At 41.3% G+C, this 21,516-nt stretch overlaps 1 protein-coding gene across 1 annotated transcript; it reads left to right on the top strand.

The window, feature by feature from the left end:
- The first annotated feature begins 812 nt into the window (after positions 1-812).
- LOC126262533 (cyclin-dependent kinases regulatory subunit) lies at positions 813-19,474 on the top strand. Its single transcript, XM_049959206.1, has 3 exons — positions 813-975; positions 15,900-16,027; positions 18,607-19,474. The coding sequence occupies exons 1-3, from the start codon at positions 917-919 to the stop codon at positions 18,681-18,683; spliced, it is 264 nt and encodes an 87-aa protein (XP_049815163.1). The 5' UTR covers positions 813-916; the 3' UTR covers positions 18,684-19,474.
- Positions 19,475-21,516: the final 2,042 nt, after the last annotated feature.

Raw genomic sequence — 21,516 nt, 5'->3', positions numbered from 1 at the left:
TACTAGTTACGGCACGATTACCAAGAACAAATACATCGCCCAAACAGATCTGAGAAGACTATTAATTTATACGTAAGTATACAAAAATACCTTTGGCAGTTTATGGCAGTTTGCAGACAGTAATGACAGTTAATGAAGACAAATTTAAGAGCGCCATCAGCTGCTAATGGTGTCTTTTATTAAACACATTTCAGCTATGGTGCATATCTTATATATTTAATTAAAAAACTCGATGCGATCATTTCAGTCCTCGATTATATTTGCGTAGCTGTTAAAACAAACAAAAAGTTTCAAACTGTACTTTTAAAAAGTCTTTCTTGTCATGTTATTACGGCTAGCTCGCTGATTTAAATTCTTCGGATGGTTTCTTCAAGTGTCGCAACATAAGAAAGCTTCCTCGGCACCAACTCAGTACAAACAATCTTAGCTGAATTTCAGACGGAGAAAACTGCAGTTATTGACATAGCGATATTTTTATCCATGCTTACAGTCCAAGACGGTCATTTACAAATTTCGTATCACCCTCTCTTCGCAGTGCATATCGACACACATAAACATTCGTTATAGAAAGCACCCTGGTGTTCGTTACGATTTTGGCGCTTAGCATTGCAACCAACATTAACCCAAATTTAATCTCCCATATTTCAGTAATTTTGTATTTTTGTCGTATTTATAATGCGTGAAACATTGTAGTTACGTTCATAAAATATTTTTATCATTTTTAAAACAAGTATTCTCGTTAGAAGAAAGTGACAGTGATGCAACAAATGGTATAATCAAACTTCCCGAAGATGTGGTGGTATTTCTGAACGAGTTCCAAGTTTGAAGTTGATTTAAACGTACTGCCGTGCTGGTCATTCTGTCGTGAAGAATTGTGCAAAATTTTGAGAGCAGTTCGACGTTTATTTTTGTTAAAATGTCTAGCAAGCATATTTATTACTCGGAAAAATATTACGATGATGAATACGAGTATAGGTGAGTGAAGTGAAATGTGTATATTATATCTCGTCCAGAGTGTTAGAAAGCGCGGTCGTGTAAGTTTTCGTAATATTGTTTATAAAGTTTTAAAAGTATTAATTAACTTCAGAGAAATTCTATAGATAGATAGATAGAGACAGCCTATACTGTGTTATTGTATCTTTTATCAGCCGTCTTCGAACAAAGGGAAACTAATGGTTAATTTTTGAAGTTGCTTAGAAAGAATAGGCATCTTTCCAGGTAAAGACAACTTTATATTTGATATCGTGTCCGTCGTTCTGAAGTATTTATACAATTAATTTTATGTTATTAGTTGCGTACGAATATCATTTATCCAGCTAAAGATAGCATGTCGAGATGTTTTTGTGTGCTGTTACTTCTCATTGAATCTCGGATTTTGGTAGATAATAATCTTGTATTTATTGTAGATTCTGCGTATAAGTGAAATATGTATTAGATTTACTTTATACTCAGTATGGTAGATCGCCTTAGTGTGTGTTGTACTCACCCCTAATAATAACAATAATAATAATAATCATTTTATGAGGTACCAGTAATACATTACAAGCTACGACATTGTCGCGAATAATTAGTTGCAGACATTGTTAGACTCCATTTTATTACAAATCGCACTTAAAAACTACGCATTTTGTAAATCATATGGATGTATTGAATAGTGACTAGCAATAGTAGTCATAGCTATATGCCAACGGCAGGCTTTTATTTGTACAGCAGGATAGAATGTAATCTGAAACTTCGATGTTTTTTTTCCTTAGTCTTGTATTATGTACGGTGAGAAGTTAAAAGTCAACTCTTGTTTTAGGATTACTTAAATGGAAAGAAATTAAATAGCACGCCAGTGTTACTTAATTAGTTCCCTATAGCATTTGCTGTTTACTAGTGTGTAGTAGTAAGGTCCTACTGTGCAGCAAATATCTCGTGATTAGTCGAAATTGATGTTAGAAGTGAGGCACTTTGTGTATTGTACGAACTTCATTTCTTCTTATTCACCAAGTTTGGGGCTGGGACACCTTGTTTATTTTGTTACATCTTACGTATTATATTTGCTTCATTGTCTTTCTCAGGACATGTCTTATTTAGTGAGCATTGAGACTGGGTCCACAACTCTGACGACTTGTTTAAATGGTTTAATGCATGTGGCAGCTGGTGTTTAATTGTTTACTCTATCACTATTAGTTTGCTGCATTTTTTCCCCTGCTGTTGGTGGTATATCTAGTCCTGCTATTAGTGATATATTCTCTGTTGCATTCTTGAATTGAACAAATGAATTTTCATTTCAGATTGTTCTTGTTTCACGAAGGTCTTTCTTGGGATCATGTGTCCCTAGCCATATGATTCAGGAACTTATTCACCTTATATGATTCATTTGGCTCTCTTCTCATTACTAATTTCAGAGTTCATTCAACAATGTTAATATCAGAGTTGATATGAGTGGGCCAGCTCTATACATTAAGGAAAGATAGAGGAGGGGGATGCAGCACTCTGTTTTGTAGTGTTAGAAACACTCAACTCTCTCTCTTTGTGATAACAGCAAAAAAATTATAAACTGGATACAGAATTGATGAAAATTTAACCTAAAAGAGCCATGTAGTAGACCCATGAAAACATTTAGGTTTGGTTAATTTTTGATTTATTAAGAATAGCCAGATTTGGTGACACACAAATCTGTAAATTGTGTAATTTACATATTTGCATTCACTGATGGCCTATAACTGAAATGTTGGGTTCACTCCTTAGGCAAAAACTATTCGTTGCAGTAAAGAAAGTAGCCACTAATTAGTATTAAGATTAGAGACCTCACATGCACATCTTGCCGATATCTCTTTAAGCTATTGGGAAATTCAACAATTTTCACAGCTCCTTTATTGATGAAATATGTATCATATCAGTGCTTCTATTTGGTAGCAGAATTTTTGGAACATATAAAATATTACACACTTAAAACAGTGCAAATGATATGGGACGATATTTTGACAAAATTTCTATCTATATTCTAACCTTCGATTATATTATGCCAATGTTGTGCAGTGGATCATTGAACTCCAATAAAAGCAGGTCTGCATGAAATTGGGAAATAGAGTAAAAATCAATCTCTCTCTCTCTCTCTCTCTCTCTCTCTCTCTCTCTCTCTCTCTCTCTCTCTCTCTGTCTCTCTGTCTCTCTGCTTCAGTCAGTCCATCTTGTCCTCCCACACCAATCAATCTTGTTCTTCCCACACTCTCTCTCTTCATCCTCCTCTTTGTCCATTTCTTCCTCCCCATTGCCATCTGTCTCCTCTATTTCCCACTGGCCAAATGCCCTTTTCAAGGTTGCCGCACTGAGCGAGGTGGCGCAGTGGCTAGCACACTGGACTCGCATTCGGGAGGACGACGGTTCAATCCCGTGTCCGGCCATCTTGATTTAGGTTTTCCGAGATTCCCTAAACTGCTCCAGGCAAATGCCGGGATGGTTCCTTTGCAAGGGCACAGCCGACTTCCCTTCCTTTCCTAATCCGATGAGACCATGAGCTCACTGTCTGGTCTTCTTCCCAAAAACATCAACAAGAAGATTGCCACAGGTTCTGGAAATCAGGGAAATTTGAAAAAAGTGGAAAATCTTGTTTTTTTGTTTCAGTAGCTGAAATGGTTCGTTTACTGAGATCTCGTGCATTGCTGGTGGTTGGGTGCAACTGAGTACATGCTCTGCTTCCCTACTCACTTATTACTACTGCTTCAACCATTCCCTTCAGCTTGCGTTCAGTGCTGCCACCACTTCTTGCCACTAGCCTAGCAGCTGCTGACGAGAGGCAGGGAGGCGTGAACTGTAGTTTGTATGAGAGTCTCAGACTATAGACACAGTTGCATGAGTTGTGTCTGAGTATTGTGTCAATCTGTGTGTGTTCTTGTTTTATGACAAAAGCTATGGCTGAAAATTTAGCTGTGGGAGTGTGATTGCCTTTTCTGCATGCCTGCTTGCCGCAGTGGTAACACTGGTTTCCGTCAGATCACCGAAGTTAATTGCTGTCGGGCTGGGCTAGTACTTGGATGGGTGACCATCCGGTCTACCGAGCACTGTTGGCAAGCGAGGTGCACTCAGCCCTTGTGAGGCAAACTGAGGAGCTACTTGATTGAGAATTAGTGGCTCCAGTCTCGTAAACTGACATATGGCCGGGAGAGCGTTGTGTTGACCACATGCCCCTACATATCTGCAGCCAGTGATGCCTATAGGCTGAGGATGACACAGCAGCTGGTCGGTACTGTTGGGCCTTCATGGCCTGTCCGGGAGGAGTAGTGTCTGCTACTCGGCAGTTATCTTTACAGTGAGTTGCTACCTATGCTCATTGTTATATTCTCAGAGTATTTGAACAAGTTATGTGTGGAATGGATTGATCAAAATGATCTCTCTTCGTCAACATGTCTGCGGCTTGTGAATAGCCGGCCACACAAGTGGATTTCCATGATGGGCCAAAACCACAGGCCATTTCTGTGGGTATCTGTAATGGATTGGGCCTGCTGATCTGAAGCCATTCAGTTCCAACTAAAGTGCAGGCCTGCCCAGTGGATCTAGTCTCACCGATCTGCCTGCAGGCCAGGTGTGTGTGTGTGGTGTGTGTGTGTGTGTGTGTGTGTGTGTGTGTGTGTGTGTGTGTGTGTAGACTTACGAAATAGGGATGCATTTCAAATTGACAGAGGAATACGCCAATAAGGTGTTTATTTATGGAAATGTGATGTTAATGCTACGGCTGCAGTATACGAATATCACATATGTTATTCATAATCAGTAAGAGCACACGATACATGACAAGATAAAAATATTATGGATGCTGTTCGACGTAGCCCGGGTACCAGTACATGATGTATCTATCAACAGTAAGCCATTTCACAACCTATGGTAAGCCATACACAGAAGTACAATAATATGTATCCTTACCGTAAACAAAAAGTGCATCATTTACATGCAGGAGATCCTGACCTTTGCTTGGAGCTGTGAAACTGGTTAAATACTAATCGGCAGTTGCACAAATACATTTTATTTACTGATGATGAGGCACAGTTTACAGGAGATGGTATAAACAATTTACATAACAAGCACATATGGTCTGAAGCAAACCCACATACAACAGTGCAATTAAATTTCCAGCAGTGATTTAGCATAAATGTGTGGTGTGGTATAATCAACACACTCTTTATTGGACCATTCATTTTTTCAGGAGACTAACTGGCGAGACGTACTTAACAATTCTTTCATGAAGAAATGCCCTGCGTGCTCGAAGGTGTTGCACTTGCTACATGATTGCAAATGTAATGTCATCATGATGGCAAAGCTGTTACTACACATTTAAATGAACATTTTCCCCAGAAACGGATTGGTCATGGTGCTACACATCTGTGGCCACACGGCTTGCCTGATTAAACACCAATGTATTTTTGTGTATGGGGATGGATGAAAGACATGATTTATGAGGACAGTCAGTACACATGAGGCATTACTTGCTTGTATTATGAATGCAATAGACGAAATTAAGAACAACCCTGTGAAACTGAAATGAGCAACAAAATCTGTTCATATACGTGCGGCCAAATGCATTGAAATCGATGGAGACTGTTTTGAACATTTATTGTGAATGTGTTGTGAAATTGTATGCACACTGTACAACATCCTTAACACTGAGCTTTGTTTTTTTCTGGTTTAATATGAATTCACGTATGCTATGGTATTAATAAAAGCAGATTATCTCGCACATTCGTACAGTTTCAGTTAATGTTACTACCATCATTTTTTCCAAAATTAAATTTTCTATAACTTCTGTTGAAAACTTTGTTAAGTTGTCTGGAATTTAAAAAACAAATCGGGCGAAATAGTTAATAAATTAAAAATTCACGAAATTACATTTTTGCTTCTCTGGGTGTTCTGGGAAACTATGCATACACACATGTGGGACACGTTTTATTAGATTCACTAGATCAGTAACAACAAAGTAAATGGAAATTGTGCTTTACCTTAACCCCGTACAGTTTTGCGATGGCTTCATATTAGTGAAGTTTCTAAATTTCAGACAGAATCTTTTATTAGCTAGGCAACAATGCAAATCTATATAGAAGGCTTTTTTGTAAGTCAAGCAATGCAATGTCAACCTGAGTGTAACAGTCTGTTCCCTTCCTCTGATTGAACATAGCACACTGGGATTGATATGGTCAGTGTTCATGAAAACCATGTTGCTTTCAAAATAAAACAGTAGCTTGGTTTCTCGAAAAGTTCTCATATATGGGCAAAATATTGTTTTTCTGGTCTTGAGTCTGAAGATTGGTTTGATGCACTTGTCCGCACAATACTATCCTGTGCAAGCCCCTTCGTCTCAAAATTAGTGAAACTTACGTTCATGGGAACCTACTTGGCTCTATCCATACCTTGGTCTCGTAAAATTTTTACCCACTAAACTTCAAACTGATACAAAACTGATGGTTCCTTCATGCCTCAGAATGTGCACTGTCAACCAATCTGTTCACAAAGTCAAGTTGTACCGTAATCTTTTCTCCCCAATTCAGTTACCAATCTCCTTTTTGGTTATGCAATGAACCCATCTAATCTTCAACTTTCTTATGTAGCACCACATTTCAAAAACTTGTATTCTCTTCTTGTCTATACTTCTTATTGTCCACGTTTTACGTCCCTGCAAGGCTAGACTCCAAATAAATATCTTCAGAAATAAATTTATATTTCATGTTAACTAGTGAATGTGGAATTGCTTTGCAATTTCTAAGTGTGATGATGCCTTGTTTATTGTTGCAAACAAAACCTTCATTGTGAATTGAAGTCACTTGAAAGGGAAAAAAGTTGATAGCTTAAATTTTTGCTGCTCATGCAGTGAAACGTCATAATCAGGCATGACATTTTAATTTTAGTTCCTTACCAATAACTCTATTGGCAATGCATTCTGCAGATAGTCTCCATATATATGCTACGAAATGTATGTTCAAAATTATATCATTGTATGTGTTTCAGGAGATATGTTGTAAACATTGAGATGCATGGAAAAACTAGTTTCCCTTATAATGGAGAACAAATTACTCAGACTATATCAGATATTTAACACATTTTCTCATCTGTAGAAAGAGACATTTGAAGCATATTTTATATGCAAGCCTGATTCTTTAAAGAATATGGTGTGGTTTTCGTGGTCTGTATCTAATAGGCTACTTCAGATGGAAAGATGTTTTTTCATCATAACACAAATTTTAAAATAATAGTAGTTTCTGATATTATATTACGCTTAAATCTAAGACATAAAATTGCTTCAAAATATCCAACTTTTTTGCAAGTCTTTTTTGTAATATCTACTATATCACCCCTCTTTATGGTCAAAGTTTGTTTTTGGATTTATGTTCAAGAATTTATCAACGATTTCTAACATTTATTGGAAGTTCCAACTGCCTATTGTGGATAAGGCTGTAGTAGAGTTTATGGGGTGTAGATTCTATTAGGCTACCTAACTCCATGAAACCTGATAAATGACAGTGTTGCTCGGTATGCTTTCTGACAATTTCTGTTAAAACATATGGAGCACTTCAGTCAACAGTTGTTGACACAGGTAAAAATCTTGTGTGGCCTTCCTTCCTTTCCGGGCTGCATACCTTCCCTTTCCGCATCCTTCCCCCCCCCCCCTCCCCGCTCCCCTCGCCACTGGCTCTTTCCTTCCCTTTGGAAGGCCGACCCACGCATTTTCGTGCGTAGCCGGTGACGGGGTAACGCGTAATTCCCCGCCCCGGGTAGACAGGTAGGACACGTACGTACCCCCTGGTAACGGCCAGGCTCAGGGAGGGGTGATTACCCGAGCTGATACCTTCCGAAAGTGCCGATTGGTCCCTCTGTACCGTTGTCGGGAGGTGTGACCTGAGGTGTGAACAATCACCTAAGGCGGGAGTGCCCTCAGAGAGGGCCCCCACAAGGGAGGAGCGCGCCATCAGAGATGCCGGTAATCATGGGGGATTCTTCTGCAATGGTTTCCTCACCTTCCACTATGTCTGCTCACAAGCGTAAGTTCACTGAGCCTCAGCCACAGACAGTTCTTCCATCGTTGCCACAGTTCCTTGTTGTTTCTAGGTCTGACGAAGGTCACGACTTCTCCACGGTCAACCCTTTCATTATTCAGAAAGGTGTTGACGCAATTGCAGGTCCTGTGAAGTCTTGTTCCAGATTACGGAATGGCACCTTGTTAGAAACAGTCAGTGCCCTCCAGGCACAAAAATTGCTGCATACTTCACTGCTCCACACCTTCCCTGTCCGGGTTGAAGCGCACCACACCTTAAATTCCTCGCGTGGAGTCGTTTATACACGCTCCCTCGATGGATTGTCTGACGAAGAAATTCAGCACTACCTGTCTGACTAGAGCGAAACGGCTGTTCATAGAGTTGTGAAAAGGGTTGACATGAACATCATTCCAACCCGCACTGTCTTTTGAAAAAGTTCAACTCCCATCGAAAATCAAAGCAGGCTATGAGAATTTCCGTTCGCCCTTATGTCCCAAACCCTACGCGTTGCTATCGGTGTCAGCAGTTCAATCACACCAGCCAGTCCTGTTCCAATCCGACCAAATGTGTTACGTGTGGCAAGGATGCCCATGAGGGTGCTTGTCCACAATCCATCCCCTCGCTGCATCAACTGTATGGGTGACCACGCTGCTTCCTCTCGAGATTGCCCCATTTTTAAAGACGAAAAGCTCATTCAGGAAATCAGAGTGAAGGAAAAGGTGTCGACCTTTGCTGCTCAAAAATTATTTGCCAGTCGACAGCCCACCGTGCCTCACAGGAAAATACAGCACTGTCCTTGCTTCTCCTCGGCCAACAAAGGAGGCGACCACGCAGACTTGGCAACCTCACCTTTAGTACCACGGTCGTCAGATCGGCCAGCGCAAAGATTGCCCGTTCAACCTCCCCACTTTCGCATGCCCACTCTATGGCTCACCCTTCATCGGGTTCTGCTAAATCTCGAGCCCAAAAGTCAGACACCAAGACTTCGAAAACAGAGCATACTCATGAAGATTTTTTACGTACCCCAACTTCACAACCATCGGTTCCTCCTTCATCTAAACATCATGCTTCCAAGAAGGCTAATAAGAAAGCCAGTTCATCTCCTTCTCCACCAAGGAGTGTCCCATCTACAGCACCACCTAGCGGAAATCCCCCTTGGCCGTCTTCTGTGTCGCCAAGGCGCACTGCTGGCGGCCGATCAACCGGCCGATCGCTGGTGGCAGGAGCTGCTCCTGCACAACGTATAGATCAGTATCTTCTGCCTTCGGCTGAATGCCATTCCATGCTGTCGGTCGCAAGCTCTTGAGCAGTCGTTGAGTTGACGGCAACCTTGGTCACATTTCTCCATTTTCTGTCCACCCTATGTCCATTATCCACTGGAATATCCGCGGCCTTCGAGCCAATCGGGATGAATTGTTGATCCTCTTATGATCCTACTCGCCGGTCATCTTCTGTCTTCAGGAAACGAAGCTGTGTCCCCATGACCGCTTTGTTCTCCCCCATTTTCAGTCCGTCCGATTTGATCTCGCCTCTGTTCAAGGCACTCCAGCCCATGGAGGACTCATGATTCTTGTCCATGATACTCTGCATTATCACCCAATCCACTTAAACACTTCCTTCCAAGCCGTCGCTGTCCGTCTTTCCCTTTCTGGATATACCTTTTCTCTTTGTACTGTATACATTCCATAGTCCACACCAATGGCACGAGCTGATCTCCTTCATCTTCTTGGTCAGCTTCCACCCCCCTATTTGCTGGTTGGGGACTTCAATGCCCACCACCCGCTTTGGGGATCTCCACATCCTTGTCCACGTGGCTCACTATTGCTAGACGTCTTCCACCAAGCGGATCTAGTTTGCTTCAACACTGGGGTCCCTACATTTTTGTCTGCCTCCACGACAAATTTCTCTCATTTGGACCTTTCGGTCGGTACTGTCCCGCTAGCTTGGCGCTTCGAATGGTTCGCCCTTGATGATACACACTCAAGTGGCCACTTTCCATGTGTCCTTAGACTGCAGCGTCAACTGCCATATATGCGCCCGAGATGCTGGAAGTTTGCCCAAGCTGATTGGACACTTTTTTCGTCTCTAGCGACATTCGATGACTGTCACTTTCCTAGTGTCGACGATGAGGTCACACATCTTACCAACGTTATTCTTACAGCTGCGGAACGTTCAATACCACGCACTTACGAATTGCCACGGCGCCCCCCAGTTCCTTGGTGGAACGAGGCATGCCGTGACGCAATACGTGAGCGGCGACGTGCTCTTCGCGTTTTCTGCCACCATCCTGCTTTGGCCAACTGTATCCGCTATAAGCAGTTCCATGCGCGATGCCGTCGCATTATCCGCGATAGCAAGAAGGCAAGCTGGAAATTCTTTATTAGCTCATTTAACACCTTCACTCCGTCCTCGGAAGTTTGGAGTCGAATTAGACGGTTATCAGGCGCACCTAGTTTCTCCCCGGTCTCTGGGCTCACTGTCGTGCCTGATACGTTAGTGGACCCCGTCGCAATTTCTAACTCCTTGGGTAAACACTTTGCTGAGATTTCGAGCTCTTCAAATTACCCGCCAGCGTTTCTCCCGATGAAACGTGCAGCGGAAGTGCAACCTCTTGCTTTCTTCTCTCAAAATCGCGAAAGCTGTAATACTGTTTTCTCCATGTGGGAACTCCATCATGCACTCTCCTCTTCTCGCTCCTCCGCCCGAGGACCGGATGGTATCCACATCCAAATGTTGCTGCATTTATCAACCCATAGTCTGCGTTACCTCCTTCGCATTTATAATCTAATTTGGACCGACAGTACTTTTCCCAGACGATGGCGGGAAGCTATCTTCGTTCCTGTTCCGATACCTGGAAAGGACAAACATCTCCCCTCTAGCTATCGCCCCATTTCTCTCACGAGTAGTGTATGTAAGGTTTTGGAGCGTATGGTGAACTGCCGTTTAGCTTTGTGGCTGGAGTCCCGCAGTCTTTTAACACCTGCCCAATGCGGTTTCCGAAAGCATCGTTCTGCAGTTGACCATCTTGTTGCTCTCTCCACTTACATCATTAACAATTTTCCCCGGAAACGCCAAACGGTAGCAATATTTTTTGATCTGGAGAGGCATCCTTCGCACACTGTTCTCTTGGGGCTTTCAAGGTCGGCTGCCCCTTTTTCTTCGCGAATTTATGGCAGAGCGCACATTTAGGGTGCAGGTGAACACTACTCTCTCCCGTAATTTCTCCCAAGAAAACAGTGTACCCCAGGGTTCCGTGCTGAGTGTTGTACTGTTTGCCATTGCCATAAATCCAATTATGGATTGTCTCCTTCCTGATGTCTCGGGCTCCCTCTTTGTGGACGATTTTGCGATCTACTACAGCTCTCAACGGACCAGCCTTCTTGAACGACGTCTTCAAGGATGTCTCGATCGCCTCCACTCTTGGAGCATCGAAACTGGTTTCCGTTTTACTCCCAGTAAGACCGTTTGTGTTAATTTTTGGCGACGTAAGGAGTTTCTTCCGCCCTCCTTACATCTAGGTCCTGTCAACCTTCCGTTTTCAGACGTCGCTAAATTCTTGGGTCTTATGTTTGACAGAAAACTGTGCTGGTCCTCCCACGTTTCCTATCTTTCGGCTCGCTGTCTGCGATCCCTCAACACCCTCAGTGTCCTGAATGGTACCTCCTGGGGAGCGGACCGAGTGGTCCTTCTCCGCCTCTATCGCGCCTTAGTCCGCTCGAAATTGGACTATGGAAGCATAGTCTACTCCTCTGCTCGGCCGTCTATTCTTCGGCGTCTCGACTCTATCCACCACCGTGGATTACGTTTAGTGTCTGGAGCTTTTTACACCAGCCCTGTGGAAAGCCTTTATGCTGAGACTGCTGAACCTCCGCTGTCCAATCGGCGAGCAGTCCTTCTGAGCCGTTATGCTAGCCATCTGTCTTCCATGCCTGCTAATCCAGCCCATGACATTTTTTTCGACGCCTCCTTTGATGTAGGGTATGCAGGCCGCCCCTCCTCCCTACTACCACCGGGAGTCCGCTTCAGTCAACTGCTCCATTCTCTTTCCTTCCGCTTTCCTAAAACCTTCTTGACAACTTGGGGTACAGCACCGCCTTGGCTCCGTCCCCGGATCTGCCTGCTCCGTGACCTTTGTCGATTTCCCAAGGATGGTACCCCTTCACTTGTTTATCGTCGGGCATTTGCTGCTCTCTGTGCACAAATGACGGACGCCACATTTATTTACACCGACGGCTCGAAAACATCGTTAGGTGTAGGGAGTGCCTATATCGTTGGCGACACCCCAAAATCACTTTCGGCTTCCCGACCAGTGTTCGGTTTATACTGCGGAGCTTTACGCTGTTCTCCAGGCTGTCCACTACATCTGCCGCCATCAGCGGATACAGTACGTTATCTGCTCAGATTCTCTCAGCTCTCTCCTCAGTCTCCAAGCTCTTTATCCTGTGCACCCTCTGGTCCACCGGATTCAGGACTGTCTGCGCTTGCTCCATCTGGGGGGCGTCTCGATGGCGTTCCTCTGGCTCCCGGGACACGTTGGTATCTGTGGAAATGAGGCGGCAGATATTGCAGCCAAGGCTGCAGTCTCTCTTCTTTGGCCAGCTATTCAATCGATTCCCTTCGCCGATCTACGGAGCGTTTTATGTCGGCGTGTTGTTCATTTATGGCACGCGCATTGGACGACACTTCCCCATAATAAATTGCGGGACGTGAAAGCTCTTCCTTGTGCTTGGACCTCTTCCTCCCGAACGCGTTGTCGGGAGGAGAGGTAATTTTAACTAGACTCCGGATAGGGCACTTGTCTTTTTAGCCATCGACATCTTTTAAGCGGCGATCCTCCCCCACTCTGTCCCCAATGCTCTCAGCTGTGGACGGTAAGACACCTTTTAATTGAGTGCCCCTATTTTAACCCGTTACGCTCCTGTCTACAGCTATCGCCTGATATATCTTCGATTTTAGCAGATGACACGCGCTCAGCCGACCGCGTTCTCAAGTTTATTAGTGCCAGTGAAATGACGTCAGTCATTTGAAGCTTTTTTTGGGGACAACCAACCCCTTTCTGTAGTGGATTTTTAAGCCTTCCTTCTGCTTTTAGTTTCTCCAATTTTATGACTTTCGTTCCCATTGCCGCTGGTTTTCAATTTCGGTTTTTTACTGTTTCCTAAGCCACGGACCGGGTGCTAATGACCATAGCAGTTTTGCGCCCTAAAAAACCAAAACAAAAATAAAAAAAGACATCACCATATGAGTTTTCTTGTCTGTTCCGACTCTCTAAGTGCACTGCAAGCATTTCAACAAATGTATATGGTAGACCTGCTGATTCAGCTCATCCACAACTCCTTACTGTGGCTCCAATGCCGTGGCAAGGTGTTGACCTTTTGTTGGGTACCTGGCCACATTGGGATACAGGGTAACGACATGGCTGACAAAGCTGCCAAGGAAGCATGTTGGGATGTTGTTGTCCATCAATGTTCCATCCCGTTGCACACCATTATCTCATTTTCTGACAGATGCATTATGCATCATTGGGAGACTGAATGGTTGCAGGTGTCAGACAACAAACTGCGGTCACTCAAATCGACCACAAAGGCTTGGCGGGCTTCGTGATAGCTTCGCCACTGGAAGGAGGTTTTGCTTACCAGACTGTGCATCGGGCATGGCCCTGTCATGCATGGCTTCCTCCTCCGGTGGGTGGATCTACCATTCTGTGAAGTTTGTGGCATACTGCTTTCAGTTCAGCATATTGTGGCTACATGTGTCCTGTATACTGATATTAGGGCAGCCCTCGAACTTGCTGGAGATCTACCCACCATTCTTGCAGATACCAATACCAGTTTTAACAGTGGTGAAATTTTTTGAATTGTCGGGCCTCATCCTTAAACTGGTGGGAAAGGCAGCAGACTTTAGTACGTTCTCAACTGCTCTGCATATGGGGACAGCCTTTGTCCCCACCCATGAGTCTTCATGTTGACTTTTCTTCAGGGCACCGATGACCATGATGTCGAGTGCCCCCTCACCCCAAATAATAATAATAATCCAGGCTGTCGATTGTTAACCTTGATACCCATTGGTGATTGTCCAGGATCTCCTTTCTGAACTCCAAGCTGGTAGTCTTTGTACCCCAAGCCCCATTGGGATCCTAGGAGAGAGAGATTTTTACCAGTTGGCTAAGTTTGCTATGAGGATGCCATATTGGGGGCCATGGCTGCCCTTGCACAGTGGTCTGGCCTGGCTCCACCCTTCCTACCTGTTAATTTTCTTAGTCTCTTACATCTCTCCTTAACTTCTTACCCCGTGGTCATCCTTTCATGAGATTTTACCAAGTTATCTCTGTTAAGTTTCTTTGAGGTAATGGAGAGTGAGGAAAAACCAGCTGGACACAGAAGGTGCATCTCCCATCGCATAATATGCTCCAGGACCTCCAGTTGCATTTTGGGCGGAGCAACTTGCCACTTTCACTCTCTTACCCCTCTCATTTCTGCTTGCTTCTATCTCTGTTTTATTGATTTTGGTTACAATCAGGTTCATTAGCTTGTCCTGCGTCCTGCCTCTCTGAGGACTCTTCATGGCTTATAGGAGCAAGGGACTGATAGTTTGGCCCCCTTATCCTCCTTGCTTCATCCATCCACGGACAATTTTGAAGGAAAAAAAATTAGATTTTTAATAAAGAAATTAAGTGCCTACAGCAAAAGAACTTGAGCGCATGTTCTCAGTCCAAAGATACAGTTTTAATCAGAAGGTCTTTTAAATTTCAAGTAAAATATAAAGAAAACAGAATATTGATGTTGACTCATTCCAGAGACAGAGCATTTTAATATTTTCTCAAAGGTGGTGCTTCAAAATTATTAGCCGAGGTGACAGCTTTGGCAGTGTGTGTTTCAGGCCAGGGATATGTTTAGGCAAAACAAAAATACAGGTTTCTTACTTTGTCATGAATTTTAACATGTGCTAAATGCAATAACATCTGAGGCTATCAAGATAATTTCCTGTCTCAATTGATATGGGCTTATTCATGATGAAACTGTTTAAGTGTTAGATTATCTAAAATTACTGACAAACAGCCTGATGGCTTGCTTAATCTATTTCTGTTACTATTTGCCTTCTCTACCAGTTCAGGCACTTTATCTTTATATGTAGTTTTGGTTTCCTGCTTCGCATTTGCTTAGGAGTAGGGATTCAGCTCTTCACTGAATTTTTAAAAGTTGCATATTCTTTTTACTGAGTGGGATGTCACAGAGATACAGCACTTCTTATGTATGAAGAATGGCTTTAAAATTCCTTTTAAGTTTCCTTGATCTTGTTTTCTGTAGATTCTCGGTAATTTAAGGCAAATAATTTTAATTGTTGTTATTTTGCCACGTCATCTTTCCAGCTGCTCAACAAATATTGTCTGTGTTTGTCCTCAGTATCTAGTGACCTCATTATGGACGGGATGTTGTTTCTCAAACCTCTGGGCCTCCTTCGATGCCACATTCTGTTTGAGGGAACACTTATTGCAAGTGTTGGTTTTCAGCTTTTGTGACTCGCTGGTTTTCATCTGGTAAACAGATGATGTTTCTATCTTAATGCTGTTGTAAAGTGTATAAACAGAAACAGAAAATAAGCTACATAGGTTGGTAAAATTGTTAACTTACCAGATACACATCCTGTGTCAGTTTTTACAAATCACTGTTTTCGTGGGAGCAAGATCAGAAGAGAACACTGCAAATATTTATGTATTATTAAAATAACATGGCTGGCTCTACATATTAAATTAAAACTATTCCTTCAAATCTGCTTAAATAATACTGTATTTAAATGTATTTTATCTTATTTAAAAAAGAATTTGTAGTTTTACTTGCTCATTATTGTTGTTTCTGTGTCAGTTTCTCCTAATGAGTTTTTGTAATGTTTCAGGCATGTAGTACTACCTAAGGAAATTGCAAGGCAGATTCCAAAGACACACCTATTGTCTGAAGCAGAATGGCGGAAGTTGGGTGTGCAACAGAGTAAAGGTTGGGTTCACTACATGACACATGAACCAGGTATAAGCACTTTTATGTTTGCTTTAGTGTTAAGGAAACCAATGTTTAAGATTGATAATGAAACTACAGCTACAGGTGTTAGTAAAAGTGTTTGTGTACCAATTTCAAAGTGGGGACACCCCCCCCCCCCCCCCCCCATCCCAGTAGGTTTGCACCAAAATTGTTGTGAGGAGGAAGAGAATCCTTAAAGTTGGGCCGTGATTGTAATAGATAAAGGTTGTGTGTGCTGTTTAGATAACTTGTGGTGTTGGGATCATTGAAACCAATGCACACCTGTGGAGATATTTAGTGTCTTATTGCATTATCACTTAGTGACAAAGACTGGCAGGGAGGCAGCTCATGGTATTTAGCAGATTAGTCATTGTCAAGTTAGGACCATTCATTGGTAGGTTGAATGTATACTAAAATAAGGTGATGGATGGAAGTGATTCATATAAGGAAGGGCCATGTATATGGTAGTAAATATACCCGATTTAGATGTAGGAAGAAATTTTTTTCCATTTCCTTTCTAATTGCTTGTTACTGCACCTCCTCCTATCCCCACATTTTGTTCTTTCTTTCCCCCCTCCTCCTCCTCCTCCTCCTCCTCCTCCTCCTCCTCACATACAGTATTTTTCCCTATTCTACCTTGCTATATTGTTATATTGTTAAAAGCATTCATGATCTGAATTTTTCAAAAGAAATTGTTAGAGGACTTTGTTGTTTAAGTGTGTGTAGATTTTCGCTATAATGGGGCACTGATTTTCTGTAAAAACTTGTATAGGAAAAATTTCCCTCTGACGTGATTTGAGATGATACCAATGTTTCTTTAAATGGCTTTCAAATGATACAAAATGTGTATGATTCAAAATGTGTGTGTGTGTGTGTGTGTGTGTGTGTGTGTGTGTGTGTGTGCAGCTATTTTGTGGTGGGAGAATGTCCATTTTAGTGCTCTGCATATCATTTTCAGTGTCACTCATGGAGTTAACACAGGAGCATTTCTAGATTAAGAATTTTCAAAATGTCAGATAGGGTCAGTGTGTGAATCAGTTAATAAGGGGATTGTGTCCAGCATTTGTGGAGGCTTCTCCTTGTCGTGTCGTTGACTCACTTGATTCTAACTTGACAAAAACCATCTTCGTGGTGGTCGATTTAGGAATCCATCAACTGCTGCTACTAATGAGTTTGTTTGTGGTTCAGAGAATGATCAAACACCACATCCACCCTAGTCTAGGGAGTGAGGTGTAAGTTCTTAGTAAGGAAATCTTGATGCCATAGTTAACAAATCAAACATAAGATTAAAGTTCTGCCAATATATACTTAATTAAATTCTGGGCAGTCAGAACCCATATTTGACATCATACATTGTGGTAAAATGTGCGTGGCTCAGTTTTAACTCTGGTAAGAAGTGCCTGTTGTACCTCTAGATATTTTCCAAATAGCCTTGGCCAGCGAAAAAAAAAATAGTGTGAATCCAAGGATAGTGTGTACATTCTTCATAGCAAATGGACACTGTGACAACTTTACCATTCCTTGAGAAAGTAGGACATTAACCACATACTAAAATGTTTCTGCATATTTAGTAGAAATAGCCAAAGCTGAGCCAGGGTGCTATTTCATTCCTTCATAACATTATGCAGATTGCAGTGTAGTCAAAATAAAGATTTCTTGAAGAGCACTGAATCCACTCACTTCCATATTCCAGATCTTTTCCTTCAGAATATGAAAGAAAGCCATAGCCATCATTTCAAGACTCTAGAAGCATCTGATGTCCAGTGACCAATTTTACTAATGAGGAATTGGAGAGGATACACAAGTGTGGACAACTTTCAGGAGAAGACTTCAGAAAGCTATGTGATTAAATTGTAACAAAAGCAGGAATTTGCATAAATTTCTGAAAATTAACACTGAACCATATAGTTTTAAATTTTAGAAAGGATTCTGAATTGGTAATACAAGGTGTTTTAATGGCATAACTGCTTTCAAATCAACTATGCATTACTTCGTAATTCACAGATTTAAAGAGTAATTCTTATTGTTTCACACCACATACATTTACCTCGGCCATAGATATTGTTTTGAAACTGATAAAATGAAACGGATATTTTCGTTTTGACCATTGATGAAATGCTGAAATTTTCTTTTTGATAGGTGCTCATGAACTTTTTGGAACTGGACTCTGGTCTGATAATAGAATGTCATCTTCTGCTTTCTGTACAAACATTTATTAATTTTATAGGCTCACTGATGTCTTCAGTTAAAATTTATTAGTATTTACTGCACTTACTGTTATCAAATTGAAATGGCATTTCATATGCATTTATGAAATTGATGACAGCACATTATTATCTTATTGCATTCAGAATGGCTGTTACATTTTGTTAACACATGAAGAATTGTCGTCCTAAATTATACAGATACATCTTGTTTCACTGTGCCCTCTTCCTCTCCCCTGGGTATGTGTCACCACTGTTTCAGAATATCAGCCATACAACATTGCTTACAAAACAAGTCATTTGATATCGAGATCTTAACATACAATTAGTTGGGAGGGATTTTGTTAGTTTATGAGAGAAATTTTGATGTACAACTTGTTTCAGAACCACACATACTACTATTCAAGCGGAAAATAACTACACCACCTGAAGAAAGAGTTCAAATCAATGGTGACCAGTAATGGGAGAAGATAACTCTATGCAGCTAGCGGGTTGAACTGTTTCTTGTAAAAATGGTACTGCTGTTGTTGCTCTGTATGCCTCGTTATAAAGGTTTGGAGGAGGACGAGACTGGTGTTGTACAGTGGATAGTACCTGCAGGCTATGACTGTGTGTTTCATTTCTTTTCGAGGTGGAGTTTGTGTTTTTATTATGTTTCTTTAAATTCTGTACTCGCAAGTTTGTGAAATTTAGTAGGAATTAGTAATTGTTGAACTCCATATTTGACTGGAATGCTTTTAATTCAAATGAATTAAAGTACTAGCTGCTTTTAAAGCAACTATCTTTTATGGGTCTAAAAAGACCATAGTAACTGCATGACCATCAGTTTTGAAGCAGGAAGTGTTGTGGTTCCTTCAATCTATGAAGATTTTATAATTGTGTGTAAAGAATGTATAAACCAGATCAGATGTGGAACAACAAATTGTTGGCTCTTACATGCCTTCACCACCTATGGGCTGTCAGATGTGTTGTCTGCATGAAAATAGTTTGTTGTATTATAATTATGTGCTTAACAAATTTTATATTAAAATCTGTTATGCTGTGTTTTAAAGTACAGCATTCTTGAATAATTTTAAAATAAGAGGATGATAATGAAGTGGTAAATGTCTGTATATTTTTATTGTAAATAAAATGAATCTCATCTGGAAAATAAACTGCTTCAGTGTACCTATTTATTCAAGAAATGCTGTACTTCCCTAAAAATATTGTTTTCTGTTCATAGTTTTTAATATTCATAGATAATTATTTTGTATCTTCTTGTGCTGTCATAATAAAAAAGTTGATGGTAAACTTGACTATGATGTTACTGAAATGGGAAAGAGACCAAAGACTGACTGATTTAGTCTTTACTATCTTAACAGAACTAATAGATGTAACTGACATTTCATGGGATAATGAAAAATGTAAAAGCAGAGTTTTTTGCATGTATTATGTTCACATGTCAATTGTAACTATGAAAGCTATTGATCGTGCTTTACCTGGCAGCATCGCCAGGCAGATAAGTCTGTTTCCTTTCATATTAAACACTGACTGTATTCATAATGAAATATATTAACTTATATCTTCATCCATCCATCAATCAATCATGAGGGAAACCTTTGACTCAGCTGAAACTGATACTTGGCAAATACAGTTGCAAAACATTTCACAGTATTGTGATGTGTGTGCCACCTGTCACAGTTAACGGTGATTGGTTAGCATCACTCAGTTTTCTCACCCTGGGATTTTCATTATCATAATATCATAACTCATTTTGACATAGTATTGAATACGACAGAAGAATGGTTGTAGTGGCATTCTCAAAGGCCTCAGCTGACTGTTTATTTGAAGTACATGCACACAAATCTGTGACCACTGGGACAGATGAGCCTTTTTTCTTCCCAGTCATCAATCTTTTGACTAGTTTGTAGCAGTCCACCACAGTTTCCTCTTCTGTGCATCTGCGCTGACAGTGGCTGTGATTATATGGTCAGTCAAGGCCATAAACTGAAGGAAATTGCTGTTCTGCTGTGTGCCAGAGTGCTAATAAATTAAGGATGCCTGAATGGCTCATAATGTGACACAAAATGTTGTCTCACTGGATGGTAACATCACTTTTAGCTGAGAAGATAATGTGTTGGTTGAGGATAATTGTTTGTAAGAACAAGAAACAAAACCTTGTCATCACTTCTTTGTCATTATAAGTGGCAAGTGAGACCATGGAAGAGCGCTAAAATTTGAAATTTTGTGTGTGTGTGTGTGTGTGTGTGTGTGTGTGTGTGTGTGTGTAGGGGGGGGGGGGCAATTGTTGTAGATTTACGTCACTTGTAATCCAATATACAGATGCTGTTTTATGTGCAGTGAGTAACAATTTTCCACATAACATAGCACCTGTTTCGTATATGGGTTATTAATTGGTAACTGCTACACACTAAAGTCTATTACTAACACCTTCTGAAGCATATCAGATAACATGGTTGTCACAGTTTTCGGTAAGAGCTAATTTTATGAAACTATATTTTTTGCTATTGTCCATTGTAAATTGGGAAGTAAATTTGGTTGTTTTATTGGGGGGGGGGGGACACACTTACCCATGATCAAATATCGTCACACCACAAAACCATCCCATTGCTCCCAGTGTATTTCTTCCGTTCTTCTCATTCAACGAACTTGCACTGTGTTATCCAGTTCTCCTTAAAACCACCTAATGCTTTCACTCGCCCATCATCCTAACTAATGGCAGATGAACTAATGTCCCCACACCCTCCATCCAACAGTTTCCACTTGCTCTCTCCTGTTACTGTCTCCTAATTCATGCCCTCAGGTCGCCTTCAGGGTGTTCCACTTCCTGCCAGCTGCCAGTGGTGCCAGCCCATGTACTTGTCACCTCTTCCTCCTGCATTCCTAGCTGGCATACCGGCTATCTCCCTGAGCCATCAGCACCCAGTATAATAATAATAATAATAATAATGAAACCACAAGTCAATCACATAAACCCTCCGCCAAAGACACAGCAATACCCTTTGGCCCACAATTATAACCAGAAAATATCAAAACGACAGACAAACCTTCCTCCAGAGAAATGAAAAAAGTAGCACTTGCACAATACAGTAACATAAAGAAAGCAACGTAAAACGAGGAAAAAACTATCAGACCCACCAACATCTAACTAAACGAGGCTGGTACATTTTGCTGACTACTTTCATAAATGCAAGAAATAAACAATAACCTTTAGGAATACGTTCTTCCAACAGTATTCATCTAAATGGCCTTGTATCACTGAAAACCACCTTTTTCCCTGCGTGATAAGATTTT

The sequence above is a fragment of the Schistocerca nitens genome, chromosome 6, assembly GCF_023898315.1.
Source record: "Schistocerca nitens isolate TAMUIC-IGC-003100 chromosome 6, iqSchNite1.1, whole genome shotgun sequence".
NCBI lineage: Eukaryota > Metazoa > Arthropoda > Insecta > Orthoptera > Acrididae > Schistocerca > Schistocerca nitens.
This window is presented reverse-complemented; position numbering and strand designations above follow the sequence as displayed.

Excerpts from the sequence above, each read along its gene's own strand:
- LOC126262533 (XM_049959206.1), top strand. The coding sequence starts at position 917 with ATGTCTAGCAAGCATATTTATTACTCGGAAAAATATTACGATGATGAA. Across the intron at positions 976-15,899 it reads GATGATGAATACGAGTATAG|GCATGTAGTACTACCTAAGG; the intron begins GTGAGTGAAGTG and ends GTAATGTTTCAG. Across the intron at positions 16,028-18,606 it reads CTACATGACACATGAACCAG|AACCACACATACTACTATTC; the intron begins GTATAAGCACTT and ends AACTTGTTTCAG.